General features: G+C 44.0%; 1 protein-coding gene across 1 annotated transcript in view; it reads right to left on the bottom strand.

Moving 5' to 3' along the window:
* Positions 1 to 6881: 6881 nt before the first annotated feature.
* Positions 6882 to 18181, bottom strand: part of syt9b (synaptotagmin IXb) — a 120042-nt gene continuing 108742 nt past the window's right edge. Inside the window, exon 7 of the mRNA XM_041196628.1 lies at positions 6882 to 6950. Coding sequence (XP_041052562.1) covers positions 6882 to 6950 — 69 coding nt within the window. The remainder of the gene's footprint in view (positions 6951 to 18181) is intronic.

Here is an 18181-nt window from a genome sequence, read left to right as displayed (position 1 = left end):
AGACCGGATATTCCTCCATATTGAATACTGATGACAGCGATGCTTTTGTACAATGTACTCCCTACCTCTCAGGGCACCCACCAGGTGAAAAACACAGTATCTAGATCATCAGCTGCTGCTTCTGTCTAGCCTAAAAATATGAACATACAAAATTGATGGGCAGGAAAAGACAAAATGGTCCATTAAGACTGCCCCACACCATGATGGCTAAAGTATCATGACCAAACACTTCCTACCTTTCCTTGCCTCCCTCAATAGCCATGTGATTTTTAAATTTATTCATGGGATGTGGGCTTCGCTGGCTGGGCTGGCATTTATTGCCCATCTCTAGTTGTCCTTGAGAAGATGGTGGTGAGCTGTAGTCCATGTGGCATAGGTACACCCACAGTACTGTTAGGAAGGGAGTTCCAGGATTTTGACCCAGCGACACTGAAGGAACGGCGATATATTTCCAAGTCAGGATGGTGATTGGTTTGGAGGGGATCTTCCAGGTGGTGGTGCTCCTATCCATCTGCCGGCCTTGTCCTCATAGATGGTAGTGGTTGTGGGTTTGCAATGTGCTGTCATCAGCATCTCAAGTATCATCTTGCAGAAACAGCATTTTCAGCCCTTACTGGTGGGGAGGTCGGGGGGAGCGGTGTGCCGGGGGCAGACTCAGCACACACAGCAGGCATGCATGCTTCCCAACCTCTCCTCTGTCCCTTCTCATCACATCCACATCATTTTTCTTCATGCAGGCCAAACTTGTCCGCAACAAAACTGAGAGATCCCAGACTGAAGGAGTGACAGCCAACATCCAGGAGCTCTCCAACTTCAAGGAGGATGCCACCGAGTTGGCAGAGGAAGATAGAGATCGTTCCTATGGGGAAGGTGAGATCAGCCTCCCCCAGCAAGCCAGTATGGAGGAACCCTCTATGACTTGGTCACATCCTGACATTCACTGTGAGCGACCTGCAATGTTGCATTCAGCCTGCTCATGAACTAAATCTATCTTCTCTCTCTTACAGGCACCAGCATGTCCAGACCGACCTGCACAGGCAACATAAATTTAAGCCCCCAGGCCACCTCAGAGGAGGATGCTGAGGAACCATTTGAAGATGACCTTTCACAGCGTTCACCTACACTCTTCACCAGTGCAAAGGCACACACCCTGGTGGCAGTGACAGCCCAGGTCTCTGGCAATCAGAGGATTGCTGGAAAAGAGCCAGTCTGAGTCAAATGATGAGACTCTGGAAGAAGCAGCTGTCACAAACATGCTGGAGATATAGAGACAGGCGGCAGAACATCAGGCAGAGTTGCGAGAGGCAGTCAACAGACTAGAGCGAAGGATGGAGGAGTCCGTCTGTGTTCTGCCTGATGTCATGGATCCGACCTGCGAGCACCTCGAGGTCTCCATGGGAAGGCCTTGGAGACCTTGGTCCAGCAGATTCTGCCAGGTTTGCTTTCGGACCTGCATTCCTTCGCTATAAGCATCGGTGGGATCCATCGATCTTAGGCGAGAGGAGTGGCGGGGGACTTCAACCTCCCTTCAGGTGGCCCTCCTCCTCAAAGAGTCAATGAGGGGCCCTCAGGCACCCACAGGGAGATGACCAGCAGCTGGACACTCCGGGGCTATCCACTCAGATGATTTTGCGAGTGTGCAGCCGATCCTAATCCCCTCTGCCTATGACCCCATCACTTCCAGCTGCACAGGCTGAGGAGGGTGCATCTGCCTCACAGCAGAAGACCCAAAGCAGGCCAGGGCCCTCTAAGCCTCAGCCCTTCAGATGATGCCCGCCAAAGTCATCAAAGACAACAAAGAGCAGGCTGCCTCCACCTCAGCTGCATGTTGGGGATCCACCAAGACGTAGGGTTAGAAAGGTTGAGAAACCTTGATATCACTTTTAGGTCACAGGTGTTCACTCACTATATTTTGTAAATAAATTTATTATTCATGACAATGGTCTCGTCATTTGAATGTGCCGTACATATGCATCTATGTGGCCTTTTATTGCGAGGGTGACCCAAGCCCCCACTCCATGATTGCCTCCCTTTGTGAGCCTCACACTCATGTGAAGTCTAGCTGACTCATATTAGTTACTCGCCCCTTGTCTAATGTCAGGGGGATATGTCAACCTCTTTATTGAAAGTGACAGAAAATGGCGTTAGGTAGCGATATTCATTAAAAGACACCATGGAATTATGGTGTGCTCAATTGCATTGGAGAGTTAGCACTCATGTTGACACATCATCAAATAGCTGTCTTCATTGTTTGTGCCAAAGCACAAGACCTGCAGCCATGATGGTCTCTCCAGCCATGTGCACATCTCTGTGGCGGTAAGAAGTGTCTCAGTCAGGAGGCCACGACTGCATCAAGTCCACTTGACGCAGGCTTTGCACTGGGCTGATGCCTTTCACTTTCCAGAGTGGCTCCATACAGCTTTGGCTGCTGACCTTACCAAAGATTAGGGCCAGGTAAACATGAGGGTTGGGGCCCCAAGGCTCAATGCTGACATTGCTCTCGATGTCAGTGGTTGTAAAGGCCTTTCAGAACACTAAAGAATGGGAGAAATGTGCTTGGATACCCTGGCTTGCACTTTGCTCTTCCTGGAACCTTGCGGCTACGAGTGTGTCATGGGCACGGCTTCTGTGTCTGGCAGCTTCGATTGCATCCTCATTTGTAAGCTCCCCATCATCGTCCTCTTCAGGTTCCTGTCCTTTCAGTTCTTCTTCATCCGAGGAGTTTACAGCCTACTCCATGTCTCCATCTGGCAAGTGATCTCCGCTTTGAAGCGGCAGGTTGTGCAGGGTGCAACAAACCATGATGATGCGGGACACCCTCCCTGGAGAGTGCAGCAGAGCCCCACCTAAGTGATCCAAGTATTGGAAGCACATATTCAGGACGTCAGTGGTGTGCTCTATGATGGGTCTTGTCGAACCTTGCTGTATCTTTTCTCTGAGGCAATTTGAGGATGACGCACGGGTGTCATGAGTCATCATTTCAGCGGGTACCGCTTATCACCAAGCAGTCAGCCCTCTAAAGCACCATGGCCCTTCAAAAATCTGAAGCACCTGGGAATTACTCAGGATGTAAGAGTGATGGGGTCTCCCATCATATACATATATGAAGTGCTTCCAATGGTTGCACATCAGCTGAACGTTTAGTGAGTGGGACTCTTTCCTGTTAATGAACATCAGGGACTGCTACCATGGAACTCTCAAAGCCACATATGTGCAATCGATCACACCCTGTACTCTAGGGAAGCCAGAGATTTCCCTGAAACCCAGGAATCTAGCAACTTGGCTAGCTTCATCTTGTGTGAACTTCACATAATGATGAACCTTACTGTAGACAGCATCTGTCAACTCCTTGATACGTTTATGTGTTGAGGACTGAGAGATACCACACAGGTCCTCTGGAACGACTCCCTGGCAAAAAAAAATTGAGTGCGGCAGTAACCTTCAGGGGCATTGGCAGGGGATGTCCTCCCAGTCCATGCCGCATTAGCTTCCCCTCCAGAATGCGGCAGACATGAGCCACCAGATCTCTTGACAAGCATAGATGTGCATGGCATTGTCTCTCACTCATCTCCAGATAGGCACGGCGTCTTCAGTAGACTCTTGGTTGTGCGAGTCACCTCCATGGGATGGGTCTGACCTTCTCATCTTTCAGATCTTGCTGGAGCTCCCCAGACCATGGAGTTCAGGCTGGGCCTCCTCGCGAAGCTGTGCTAGGCGGTGCTGGGCCCTTCTCTTCCTCAATCGGATCATTGCCATCAAGGAGGCAGCATTGAGCACAGGCTTCATTATTCAATCCTCCTTCTCCCTGTGGATAGATAGATCCAGCAGATCAAAATGTAATGGGCAGCTATAGTAGATCTTCCATTTGTGACCAGAAAGCCAGTCGTGCCCTAGAGCTGATTCTGTGCTACTCGCCATTCCATGGTCCAGCATTCCCACTGAGGTATTACCTCGCAGGCCCAAGTGACCAAGGTGCCACCCCCAGCTACTTGACATTTTAATCTCAGAGAGGTTGGAAGAGGCTTGAGCACATCCAGGATAAGTTCAGCTTTAGCTAATGCATTCTGACTGTGTCCGATCTGATAGAGCTTCCCTCTAGCATGGCACGTAATTGGGAGGGGGAAATGTGATTCTAGTGAGATGTGTTTTTAATGAGTATTCGTGGCATGCAAACACATGTGAATGGCATTCCCGACATGGATCAGTGGCAAAACCAACTGGCCGTCATCCTGCCATTAAAGTGGCGAGGGGAAAATTCTGACTCGTTTTCACGTTGGCAAGAATCCAATTACTGGCCTCACTCTGAATTCTCTGCTGCTGCCCACGATGAAACCCACCGCTGGCAGGACCAGAAAATTCCACCCATTAACTCCGTTTCTCTCTCCACGGATGAGTATTTCCAGTACTTCCTGTTTTTTGTTTTAGAATTTCACAGTATTTTGCTTGTATTAAGGCAAGGCCGGTTTCTTTCCCTAAAGGACATCGGTGAACCAGTAGCATTTTTACAACAATCTAACAGCTTCATGGTCACTTTCACTGGTGCCAGTTCTTTAAAAATTTACAGATCTTATATAAACTGTAATTAGAATTTTCAAACTGCCCAGAATGGGATTTGAACTTTGACTTATTAGTATAGGCCTCTGGATCATTAGTTTAATAACATGTTCTACCTTACAAATGTTTTCTCTAGTAAACAGAAAGCTGAGGGATGTCCTGGCGGAGGTGATTAAGATTCTGAAAGCATTTGATAGACATAGAGAACGTGTGCTGGATTTTCCTGGCACTAAGTGGGGTGCTAAGAAAATAGGGGGTGCTATGTAGGGACTGCTCCTGATGTATTGCCACCTCTTATGGGCTTTCTCACTGGCAGACTAGAAACCAGGTCAGCTGCCCACTCCATGAAGACAGTAGGCCAATTGGTCCAATTAAGACCCCACTTAGGTGCCATTTTGCACCAGTACTGGTATTTTACTGACATTGGAGCAGCCCCTCCCCAGCCACCCCTCGACTGTATGCAGAAGCTGCCAGATCAACCGTGCCAGCCTCCCAAGAAGCTGGAGGCCATTAGAGCCAGAGGCTCCATGCACAAATGAGAGGGCCATAGGGGTGAAAGTTCCCATCCATGGCTGATCCTATGAAGGGTGTATTCCTTCCACCTTAATTGCCATTCTAACCTTGGGCCTCTTTATTTGTTGACTTTTCTGCAGGCAGCCGAGTGTTCCCCCATGTTAAAGTGCCCATGAGTTCACCTGCCTGGGCAGTTCCAACCTCTCCTGGTGGCGCTGCCAGCCTGATATCTCTGCAGGTCCTTCAATTGGGCCTGCAGCCTCGGGAGCCTGCCTGCCATCCTTAACAGGATGACGAGCGCAGAGGCAGCCATTAGGAGGCCACCTCCTGGAAAGCTGCACCAGCATGAGCGCTGACAACGTGAGTAGCCTCAGGACACCCCTATAGGCCTGATGTCAAGGTTTTGATGCCCACTATGCTTCTAGTTGCAAGTGATAGGTGTCATAAGGATAAGAGAGCCGCTAATAAATCCAACAGGGAATTCATGAGAAACTTCATTATTCAGGGAGCGATGAGAATGTGGTGCTTACAACCATAAAGGGTAGTTAGGTGAATAGTATAGATGCATATAAGGTAAATCTAGATATACGTGTGAGAGGGAAGCAAGTAGAGGAAATCTTCTGATGAAAGGCCACAGCCCTGAAATGTTTGGCAGAATTTTACACCAGCAGGATTTTACAATGGACCTTTGAACGGCTCGCCGCGTTTTCCGATGGACCTTTGAACGGCTCGCCGCGTTTTCCGATGGACCTTTGAACGGCTCGTCACGTTTTATGGCCCCGCCCCTGCCGAAATGGGGCTGTAAATTTCCGCCTGTTAAGTTTGTTTCCCTCTCCATTGGTGCTACCGAACTTCTTAGTGTTTCCAGCGTTTTCTGGTTTTAATTCAAATTTCCAGCATCCAGTGTATTTGGCTTTTGTATATCATTTATAGGATATGTTGATATGATGAGATTAAGTAAGGTGGGTGGAGGCTTATGTAAAGCATAAACACCAGAACAGACCAGCTGGGCCAAATGGCCTGTTTCCATGTTGTAAATGCTTTACAAGTTAACAAATAAAACTCAAGAACTTACTACAAACAGCTGCAGAGACGAGATGCTAATTAAGTTAATGTCAAAACTGTTTCTTTTATTAGGAACTGAGAATTTTTTTACATACCATATGTTTATAAAGAATAAATCACAGTACATTTAAATTGCCATTTGTTTTAATATTAAGAAAAAAGAATTTGCCCCCCCTAAAAATGAATATCACCAAAACTTCGATGAATGCAAGTGATGCCACATTTGTCTCAGGAGTAGAAATTGCAGCTCTCGTTACTATAAATAAAACATGCATATCCTGTATTAAAATAGTTTTGGCTTCATTTCATAGAAGATGTGTTTGATGTGGTTATAATGAAGAGTCAGACCATATAATACAGTCACATATTAGGACCATTAAAAAAAACACTGATGTCAGAACTCATTCTGGTCATGGTGAACCCAGAACTTGTCAAAATCACAGGGTCAGACGTTACTCAAGGAGTGATGTAGCGATGGTCACACAAAAACAAGGTATATATTATATATATATATATAATAAAATGAATGACCAACCAGCATGCAACTGAATACAATGTCTCCATGCACGGAAAATTAAAACAGAGAGAGAAAGATAGAGAGAGAGAAAACATTTCTAAATTAGGCAATTGTCACAGAACTCCCAGTTTTCAAGTCTTTCCCGATTACAAGTCTTCAGGAATGGTAGTGAGTGGGATCCCGTTAGGTACCTTGGCAAGTTGGACTGGAGGCGTGGCAGTTCCTCTTTTTCTCAAGGAGATGGCGGTGTCTTTAAAGAGTGGTAGGACCCTTGGTTGCCAACACAAGCTTGTCTCAGCCACTGTGTTACAAACACACACAAGCAAAAAAAAAGATACCACCAACGTTAACACTGAATTGGTAAAAGACCTGCATCCAGGCCCTGTGAACAGAAAACATCAATACATTCTAACTGCCCTCCTTGTTTTCATCTCCAGCTTATTTGTGCTGGATGTGTCTATTAACATTAATAAGTGGTCTAAAAATTGCAACAACTTACATTTCTAGTGCATGCATTAAGCGGAGCTAGATGCCTCAGATTCCTAAACTACAGGAGGCCATTCAGCCCTTTGTGTCTGTGTCAGCCCTTTTTGAAGAGATTTAAAATTAATACCGCTTCCCCTGACTCTTTATATAGCCCAGCAAATTATTCCCTTTTAAGTTATTTATCCAATTCCCTTTTGGAAGTTACGATTGAATCTGCTTCCACGTTCTTTCAGATCATAAAATAAACCCTTGCGTCTTATGCAAAAGACAGTGCAGTGCTCCCTCAGTACTGCACTGGGATCGTCAGTTTAGATTATGTGCTCAAACCTATGGATTGGGGCTTGAACTCATACTCTTCTTATTCAGAGGCAAGAGTGCCACCCGTTGACCTCTAAAGGTGAAATAGATGGTTGAAGAGGGAAGAATTAGGATACTGTCTCTAAGGTGGATAACCAGCAGTACAGGCTGGATGATCCCATTGCTTCCACATTACAATTTTTATGCCATTTACAATCTGAGCTCCAAAATAAGGACATGTTAATTTAACTTGTCTCCAATTGTGCCATGAACAGACCAAGGCAGCATGAATTGACATGTCCTTATCATCTGTATATTCTGTGTATTCTGCAAATTAATTCACAAAATCTGGAATTGAAAACGAGTCTCAGTAATGGTGCCCATGAAATTATCATTGATTGTTGTAAAAACCCAGCTGGCTCACGAACGAACTTAGGGAAGGAAATCTGCCATCTTGACCTGGTCTGGCCCACATGCGACTGTTGACTCTGAGCTACCCAGCAATCCACTAGGGACTCAACGGGAATTAGGGATGGGCAACAAATGCTGGCTTTGCCAGTGATGCCCACATTCCATGAGGAATAATTTTTTTAGAAAGTCATGTTCACTGATTAAAAATGTGATAATATCATGCAATGGTACTTTGTGTCCCTCATTCAATGGTATGTTAAATAAAATAATAAGCTGCTAATAGGATGAGTATAGTATCCCTTTGATCCTTTCTCTCCAAAATTCATATAATTCTCCTGCACTGAGGGAGTGCTGCACAGTTGGTGGTGCCGCCTTTCAGATAAGATGATAAACCAAGTCTGTCCTCTTAGGCAGATGTAAAACCTCCCATAAAAGATCAAAGAAGAGCCATTCAGTTCTCCCTGATGTGCTGAGTCAATGTTTATCTGTCAAATAACATGGCCAAAAACAGATTGCCCGGTCATTATCACACTACTGCGGTGGGATTTTGCTGTGAGCAAATTGGTCCCTGCAGTTTCTTACATTACAAAAGTGACTACATTTCAGAAGTATTTCATAGGATGTCACAAAATGCTTCACAGCCAAAAGTCGTGAAACGTGCTGCTTAATTGCAGTTACTCCTTTTTTATGTGAGGCCTGGGTAACAGGTCATTTAGAATTGTGTGTCCAGATTTGGTCCCCACACATGATGAATTATATCAAAGACCCTTGAGAACATCCAAAATAGAAACATTAGAATGATACCCAGACTTAGGCTGATTAGTTATCCAGGATTTGGGGCTCTTTTTCATTCAAGATGCCCCTGTCCTCATTGACCAACTTTGCCTCTCATTCTCCTAACACCTCAAATTTATAATTCCCTTCATGGACTCATCTCTCCCTACCTCTAGTAGCCACTTCTGGCCTACAACCCCACCCCTGGAAACTCTCCATCCTCTGACTCTGGTCTCTTGTGCATTCATTAATGCCGTCAGCCCCCTAAGTCCCATCCACTGGAAATCTCTACCTAAAACCCTCAGCCCCTCCACCTCCATCTCCCCCTTTAATGATCCTCCTTCAAACTCATCTCTTTAACCTAGATTTTGGCTGCACCCCCCCCACCTCCCCACCCCAATGCCCAACCCTCCCTTCATTGGCTCAGCACTAATTTTTTTCTGATTCTGTGTCATTGAACACTTTGAAGAGCTTTTCTACATTGAACAAACTTATAAATTCAAAAAACAGACAATGCTGGAAATACTCAGCAGTCAGGCAGGTCCATGCTTGTCTCACTACCACTCCTTTTGCCTTACACCATCATCCCGCTTGTCATTTAATCTCACCTACCCTTCACCCTATCAAAGACCTTCCCCTTTGTTGTGAAAAGCCTGCTGATACAGATTCCACACCAAGCACTGCCTGGCATGTACCCTCCCATCCGCACCAACCCACGCCCCATCCACCCACAACCCCACTGGGGAATATTAATGCAAAATGTTGTTCCTGCTGTTGTTACAGATGAGAGCATTCAGAGACAGTTTTGTGCTCCCACAGTCCCAGTGGGAAGTGGAACTCAAAAAGTCATCCCTTATATCAAATACAAGTCAGATTCAAATGCCAAACAACTTCTCTCCTCAGCAAGTTTGAAGGGTAAAGTTGGAACTTTCAGCTTGGCTGAGAATTTAAAACAGATGGTATTGGATCCATTCTGCACCTGTCTGATTTCAGTGGGGAGGGAAACTAGGCAAGCCAATCTGATCTCACCGGTTTCACAGCCACAGTAAAGTTTGTCTCGTGCAGTTGAGGCATTTGAGGAGAAGTTAGATAAACACATGAAAGTCAGATGAATAGGAAGATATCCTGATAGGATGAGGTGAAGAAAGGTGGGAGAAGGGCCATGTGGAGTGTAAAAACCTATTGTGCCAAACAACCTATTTCTGGACTGTAAATTCCATTTAGTTCTGTCATAGAATCATAGAATAGTCCAGTACAGAAGGAGGCTCTTTGGCTCATTGTGTGTGCGCCAGCTCTTGTGCAATACAGTTAGTGCCATTCCCCTTCCTTTTTGCCTCACCCTCAAATATTTATCTAATTCTCTTTTGAAGGCTACTCTTGAATCTGCATCCACCACCTTATCAGCAGTGCATTCCAAATCCTAACTAGAAGATGCATAAAGAACATTCGTCCTCATGTTGCCTCTGGTTCTTTTGCCAATCACCTTAAATTTGTGCCCTATCATTATCAATCCATCAGCCATTGGGAACAGTTTCGGATGATTTACTCTATCCAAACACTTCGTGATTTTAAAGACCTTTATCAAAACATCTTTAGCCTTCTTTGCTCTATGGAAAACAACCTCATGTTCTACAGTCCATCCACATAAATGTAATTCCTCATCTTGGAGCCATTCTCATAAATCTCTGCTGTGCCCTCTCCAAAGCCATCATGCCCTTCCTAAAGTGTCATGCTCAGATTTGGACACAATGCTCTAGCTGAGACTGAACTAGTTTTTTTTTGATATATAAAGATTTAGCATAACTTTCTTGCTTTTTTATTCTATGAGCTGGAGTTTCACTACTGAGGTGGGTAGCTTGAGTTTGGAAACTTCCCGACTCGCTGGACCCGCCTCGGAAAAAAGTACCCTGAATTGCTCCAGGGAGATGAGTGCGGGGTGGAGTCAGGCCTGTTGACCCCAGAAGCAGTGTGTAAGTAGCCACAAGAGCGGGTGAGTGCCAAGGCAGACTGGTTAGAAGGTCCACCTTGGTTCTCTGGGACTAGCCAACACCTGTAACATCCCCTCCACTCCAACCAGCCCCAATGGACTCTCATAACCTCTATGCTAAGTCCATAACAACTCAAGTCCCCCATTCATACCCCCTTGGCTTCTCATACCCTCCATACTAACTCAGTGCCAAATCATGCACCCCAATCAGCACCCATGGCCCCTCATACCTTCTATGCCACCTCCATAGCCACTCTCCCTGTATCTGTTATAAAGTTGTATGTTGTCTCATGAAGAGGTCTGGAGGCTTATATGGTTGAACAAAAACTGTCTATTAATAACATAACGATATACATATATGCAGGATATAGTCCTGACAAGATGCTATCTTCTTGATGGCTTCTACCAGACACATTACTACACTCTACTACTCCTATGGTGACTCTCCAAATCATAATGTGGGCAGTACTGTTTCCCCATTCCACAATAACCCTTACAGGCCTGAACACCCTAATACTACACCTCCCGACAAGTCTTTACGCAAATGTATTTACAATAATATTTACATGCTATCCCTTCTCTCCACCCTGCCCCCCCCAACAAGTCTCTGACTTTACAGATTCAGACAGTCTGGGGGCTTTACGACTCTTCTAGATCCTGTTCTTTTCAAGTTAAGAGAAGTAGTCTCAACGGCTTTGGGTTGACTTTGCTGGCCTGGAGTTAAAATTGTAGTCCTTGCTGTTTCAAACACTCGGGTGTCAACATATGGTGAGCTTCTTGCACCCCTTAGTGTTTCTTCTTTGTTGGCAGTCTGTCTTCCTTGGTTGGATATCATAAGCTTATCCCACTCCTTCCAGAGGGAATGTTCACTCCGTTCATTCATAGAGTGGACTCGGGTTTTCTTTCTCAGTGGAGTCTGCCATGTTCTTCCTGCAAGTTTAAGGTTTACCTCCCTTATGTATGTCGGGCAGGCTCGGTGGGGGTGGTCGGGAAGCCACCCGTCGCCCACGATCAAGACCAATTAAGGCCCGCCCAGCATGAACCGCAAGCACCTATGCGGGGGTGGGGGAGGAGGGAGAACCCGAGCTTCATGCACGAGCGTGAGTGCGCGCTTGAGAATCTCCCTGAAACGCAGAGCTGCCTTAGGAAGATTCTGAGCATGGACTCGTGAGTATGCACAAGCACAGAGCTGCCTCAGGGAGATGAAGGATTTAAAAAAAATAAAGATTAGAAAAATGTAATAAAACATATTATAAGTGAAATTTGAAAAATTTTATTTCATTTTATTTGAAGTTGGAAACCACATCCCGCCCGTGGATGAGGTTTCTAAAAAAGTGCAAAGGCTGATTGGCAGTTTCGCCTACCCACCAACTGGTAGGTTGGATGGGCAGCGAAAAGTTTAAGTTAATTAATCCTTTCATTGCCTTCATAGGCCTTTTAATTGTTGGCGGGTGTGCTGCTGACTCCGGCATGTGCCTGCTGACTGAAATATCGTGCGACTGCACGTTGATGTCGGGACATTCACCTGACATCAACGCGCGTCCTTTTACACTCAAACGCATTGGGTGCGCATCTGCCAACCGAGTAAAAGTTTTACCCCCTGAGTTTTGTCTTGGTGGTTGGCGGTTGCTTCTCTCGTGCTCTAGGATCAACTTCATTTGGGTGTGTGAGCTTGAAGCTCCAGCTTTGTTGCTGTAGTTTTTTCCTGGTCCTGTGAGGGCAACTGTTTGGCTCTGAAGCTCAGGCTCAACCTTCTGCTGCTGCTCCTTCTCCTCTGTATCTTCTGTTTTAATTATGTTGGTGCTCATCTGGAGGTTTGGCTGGCCTGACTGAAGAAGAGTACTTTCTGCAGTCTGCAGAAGAGTTGGATAGCTACATCTGCAAAGAGTGAAGACAATTATGAACTGAAGTCCCAGTCAAAATCATCAGCACTGGTGGATCTCTCTGGAGTCTCCAATTCAGTGGAGTTGACTGCAGTGGTTGTTTTGATGTCTTCTGCTATTTTGAGGAGGTTGAGGGCAACATATGCCTCTCTGCTCAGGAGAGAAAAGGATTGATTGCAGATGATGTACAGAATTTCAATTATTTGCTTGCTGCTGTACTGGAGCGGCTCTTAAATCATGTCTGTGACCGGTATTCAGATTCCTCTGGGACAATAGAGTGGTGTGCCTGAAATCAGTAGCCAGAGGTCTTATATAGCCTGTATATCCTCCAGGACTATAACACTGGTTCCTGAGCCTAACCTGAAATTCATGAGGTGACTATTTATATGTCAGCATTCCACAATGAGAATCTGGGATCCTTAATTTCTCCCAAGAAGTATTGCTGGGCTTCTTCTTGGTATGGCTCAATTATCTAATGGACTCGTTTGGGATCCTCCTCATGTCTCCAGGATTTGAACTTTTGAACTTCCACATCTTTCCAAAGTGTCCCAGGTGGTTGCAGTCAAAGAACTGCACAGTGATTGCTGGGCACAGCTCGTGCCAGCACTGGCATGGTCCGCCACCATCTTGGTTTTTGCCTGGGCATTGCTTCCCTTGCCCTGGAGCCTCCTTGACCTTTTGTTGCTCTATGAGCTGGAATTTTGGGGTTGCTCTGAACCATGGTTTAACTTCACCATGCAAAATGGATCAGTTTTGTTGGTGGACTTCTGATTGTCTGACAATTTAGATGGCTTTGTCCAAAGTCAGATCTTCTTTAGATTGGATTACATCCGAAAGAGTATTATCGGCCACTTCCATTACTATTCGGTCTATTATGAGCTCAGACTAAGGTAAACATAGTCACAGCCTTCAACCAATCTGTATAACTCATTCATGAAAGAGTCTATGGGTTCCTTGGGCCTTGGACTCTCTTGTTAAATTTTGCTCACTCCAAAATGTTATTGCTTCATAGGTTAAAGTAGGTGCCAAAGGATTTCATGACCTCTTCAAAGTTACTGAAAGATTCATTTATTCCTTGTCTGGCAATTATGTTGTCGGCTATTGGACCTACTGAATATAATAATGTATTCACTTGTTCAGCCGCTGTTTTCTTATTGGAGTCTGATGCTTTCATATACCTTTTAAATCTTTTCCATAACACCCAATTTTGCACCTGGTCTGGCCCTTCCATCTGCCTTAATTGGTCTAGTAGTGATGATTTACCATCCATGGATGTTTTCAGTAGAGGGGAATACAGCTTTAAGTTTTTTAAAATGGTGCCACAGTAACCTTTTTTCTTCCTCCGCTTGTCGGAATTTGATGGGATCCTGTCACAGTTATGCAGCTGTTTTAAACATCAGTAGTTCTGCAAAAAATAATTTAAACAAATTGTTTTGGCCAGCTAGTTGCTTTCCTGTACTTAGCGAATTGAATTGAAGCTGATTTTTTTGCTGTGACTTCTTTTAAAAACTTTTCTTTTTGTTCATGCAGTTGCCACATATTATGGCACTGGCGCTGGATCCGGGCTACAGTATTCTTCAGGCTGTGCTTGTTAAAACAATCGGTCTGTCAGTGCTGTCTGATATTGTGCTGAATTGAAGAGCATATTTCAGCCTTTTTTCGGAGTTTTCTCACCCTTTTGCTACCTAGGTTGTTTGACTCTGCTTTCTATCAGGTCTCGCAATGGATTTCCACATGCTCTGGTGAAGTCTTTTTACACTGCACAGTAGATCTTTCTTCTGCCCTTCAGCCTCCACCCCTGTAATGGAACTTCTTAGGCGATCTCCAACTGTGTGTTCGAGGTCTTTAAGTTAGGTGCACTTCTCTCAGACTGCAGTTTCTTTACTTCTTCATTCTTAGAGATTTTGGGCTCATTCACTAGCTGCCACCATGTTGTAAGCTTGTATGTTGTCTCATGAAGAGGAAATGAAGCTTGTATGTTTGAACAATATATCCACATATATATGTACACACACAGGATACAGTCCTGATTAGGTGCTATCTTCATGCCGATTTCTACCAGACTCACTACCATACTCCCATACTCTACAGCTCCCATGTACCTCTCTACATCATAATGTGGGCAGTACTGTTTCCCGAGTCCTATATTAACTCTTATAGCCCCAAACACCCTAACACTACATTATCTACCATGGGAAGACCTTTGGAGCAATGTAGAGATGGAACAAAAAACTTTTAACAATCTAATGCAGCTCTCACTCATACACAATTGACAGTGAAAAAACCTCCCATTCATAAAACATAAAGCTTTTAAATCTTGTCAAGTGGTTAATTTCTTATAAAAACAATAAAACTTCTGTTCAGATCCTGCTTCAAAAACAACTAATCCTTTAACAGTCTCTCTAAACTGTCAATCAAATTGTGAACTCAGAACCCCTTCTGAGATAACCGTAGCTTTTGAAACTTAGCCAAGCATTCATGATTACATCATAATAGCCCTTGGAGAAATGCCAACAAGGAACTCTATTGATGCTGCACAAACAGATGCTACTGTTTTATCTAAACTGCAGCAGATGGCCTGCCAATCAAAGCAGTCCAGCTTAGGGTTTTTTTTAATCTACAGTGATAGCTGCAGACTCTTTTTTTTAAATTTAAAGAGCAGGGTATTTAAAAAAAAACTTCAGATTATGAAAGTTGTACAGACCTTATCCATACTTCAACAATATCTATGTCTACTCCATCACTTTCTGACTCCCGCACTGCAGGTTAAGGCCCTTGCAACAGTCAAAACGGGGTATGTCTGAGTTCAGCATTGAGTTCAAATGGCCCTCCTAAGTTCAGAATTCCCTCCTGTGTGAATCACACTCTGCCCTCTTCCCCTTGCTGGCAAAAATCAGATCTGTCGGAAAAGGGGGAGGGACTTTCAGATTTGGGTCTTGCCTGTCATTTTTAAATATTCATAGGGTCTTCCTGAGTCTGTGAAAATCCAGCCCTATGCCTCTATTTATAAAGCCCAGGACTCCATATTCTTCATTAACTGCTTTATTAATCTTTCTTGCCCCCCTTAAAAGATTTGCGAACAAATAAGCCCAGGTCACTTTTCTTGCACCTTCTTTGAAGTTGTATCTTTTAACATGCATTGTTTCTCCTCATTCATCTTACAAAAATGTATCCTCTTTCACTTTTTGGACTGAATTTTATTTGTTGCAAATTTCCCATTTCTCCAGTCTGCCTACATTCTCTTGAAGTCTATAAATATCATCCTCATTGTTTACTATACTCCAAGTTTGTCATCTGCAAATTTTGAAATTGTGCCCTATATCACCAAGTCCAAGTCATTAATGTCGATCAAAAACAGCCTGTACTGAACCTTGGGGAATTTCACTGACTACCTTCCTCCAGTCTGAATAGCAGCCATTCAACACAGCTCTGTTTTCTATCTCTTAAACTTTTGTACACATGCCCTTTATCCTATGGGCTTCAACTTTGCTAACAAGCTATGTAAAAAGGAAATAAATACTTGCATTTCTGTAGCACTTTCACAACCATAGGATATCCCAAAGCACTTTACAGCCAATGCAGTACTTTTGAAGTGTAGCCACTGTTATAAAATAGCAAATGTGACAGCCAATTTGTATACTGCAAACTCCCACAAACAGCAGATAATCAGCATGACAAAAATAGATTATCTGACATTACAATACATTGCAATAGTGACTACACTTCAAGAGCACTTTGTTTGCTATAAAACACTTATATGTCTGAAGGTTATGAAAGGTGCAATAGAGATGAAAGTCTTGTTCTCTTTTCAAAATGGATGGCCTCATGTTTGCCTATGTTGAAATCTATTTGCCACGGTTTGGCCCATTCACTTAATCAATCAATTTCTCATTGTAATTTTACAATTCCATCTTCTCTTCCGGCAATGCCACATACCTAGTGTCATCGGCTAATTTGGATATGTGGCTTTCGTCTAAGTCGTTAATAAATACAGTGAATAATTGAGGCCCTAACTAGTGGAACACCAATAGTCATATCCTGCCAATTAGAGTGCCTGCCATTATCACTACTTTCTGTTTTCTGCCATTCAGCCAATTTCCTAACTAGGTTGATAATTTCCCTTCAATTCCATCGGTTTCATCTTTAGCTCAAAGTCACTTATGAAGGACTTTATCAATATGTGTATCTCAGATTAAAATCAGAAAGAACAGTTCTGGATAAACAGGTGGCCAAACAGATAGCTACAAGTCAAATCAGATTTATTGGGAATACATTATTTAAATTAAAGGGTTAATGAAAGAATTAAATCCTGGCTGTTACGCATTCCTTTTTACACATCAGAAGCCTGTGAAGTGGAAGCATGGAACTTCTGTCACATAATTCCCAGTAGGATACCACATATTCACAGGGAGAAGAACTGAGGAGGAGGAGGAGGAAAGGGAAAAAAAGTGTCCCATTACTCATCTGCAGCACTTCCTGAGTGTGGAACATGGAAATGAGAAGTTATATAGAATTAGAAATAATTCACAGCATAGAATCAGGCTATTTGGCCCAACCAGTTTATGCTGGTGTTTGTGCACCACACGGCCCTCCTCACATCCAATCAGTAAATCCTTCTATTCCCTTTGCTTTCTGGCATTTATTTTGCTTCTCTTAAAGGCATCTATGCTATTTGCCTCAAAGACTCACAGTGAGTTCCACATTCATCCACCATCATCACCTCTCTGGCTGGATTAGATGTTGAATCTGCTATTCTAATGATAGTAGATAGTATTACCTGTGGTTGAATAACAACAACAGCAATTTATATTTATATAACACCTTTGACATTATAAGAGGTTTCACAGGAGCATTACCAAACAAAATTTGACACTGAGCCACAAAGGAGATATTTAGAGCAGATGATCAAAATCTTGGTCAAAGTGACAATTTTTAAGGAATGTCTTAAATGAGGAGGGATAGGCTGAGTGTTTAGGAGGGGAATTGCAGAGCTTAGTTCCTAGGCAGCTGAAGACTTGACTGCCAATAGTGGAGTAGTGAAAATCAGAGATATGCAAGAGGCCAGAATTTGAGGAGCTGAAACTACGGAGGGTTGGAGAGCTGGAGTAGATTACAGAGAAAGGGAGGCAGCAAGTTCACAGGAATTGGTGGTTACATAATTCAGCTACTTCCATAACAGTGTTTTTGACCAGACAAGTGGAGGGTCAGAGGGTCCTTAAAGGAGGAGATGCCACCAAAAGATGGATGAATGAATCCTGCAATTAGCCAATGGATCAACAACCTGTCAGGGGTTAAGGGGGGGTGGGGGGGAGGGTTGTGTGACACAGCCAAAGTATAGAATAATAAAGGAATGACCATTGAGACTCTGATGATGTGAGAAAGTCTATCAATTATCATTTTTATTTATTCATTCTCTAGATGTTGGCCATGCTGGCAAGACCATAATTTTTCTGGCCATTCCCTCATTGCCTTTGAAGGGTTCAGGTGGGCTTCTTCTTGAACTGTTGCAATCTGTGGTGAAAGTGCTTCCAAAGCGCGGCTTGCACAATATCCAGGCTATTGTCTCAGCAACAATGAAAGAATGGCAATATATATCTCCAAGTTGGGATGGTGTGTGACTTGGAAGGGAGCATGTAAGTTGATCTCCCCAAGAAATTGCTGCTCTCTTTCTTAGGAAATATATCAAGAGTTAAA

The sequence above is a fragment of the Carcharodon carcharias genome, chromosome 10, assembly GCF_017639515.1.
Source record: "Carcharodon carcharias isolate sCarCar2 chromosome 10, sCarCar2.pri, whole genome shotgun sequence".
Lineage (NCBI taxonomy): Eukaryota > Metazoa > Chordata > Chondrichthyes > Lamniformes > Lamnidae > Carcharodon > Carcharodon carcharias.
Note: the sequence above shows the minus strand (reverse complement) of the source record. Positions and strands in the feature narration are given on the sequence as shown.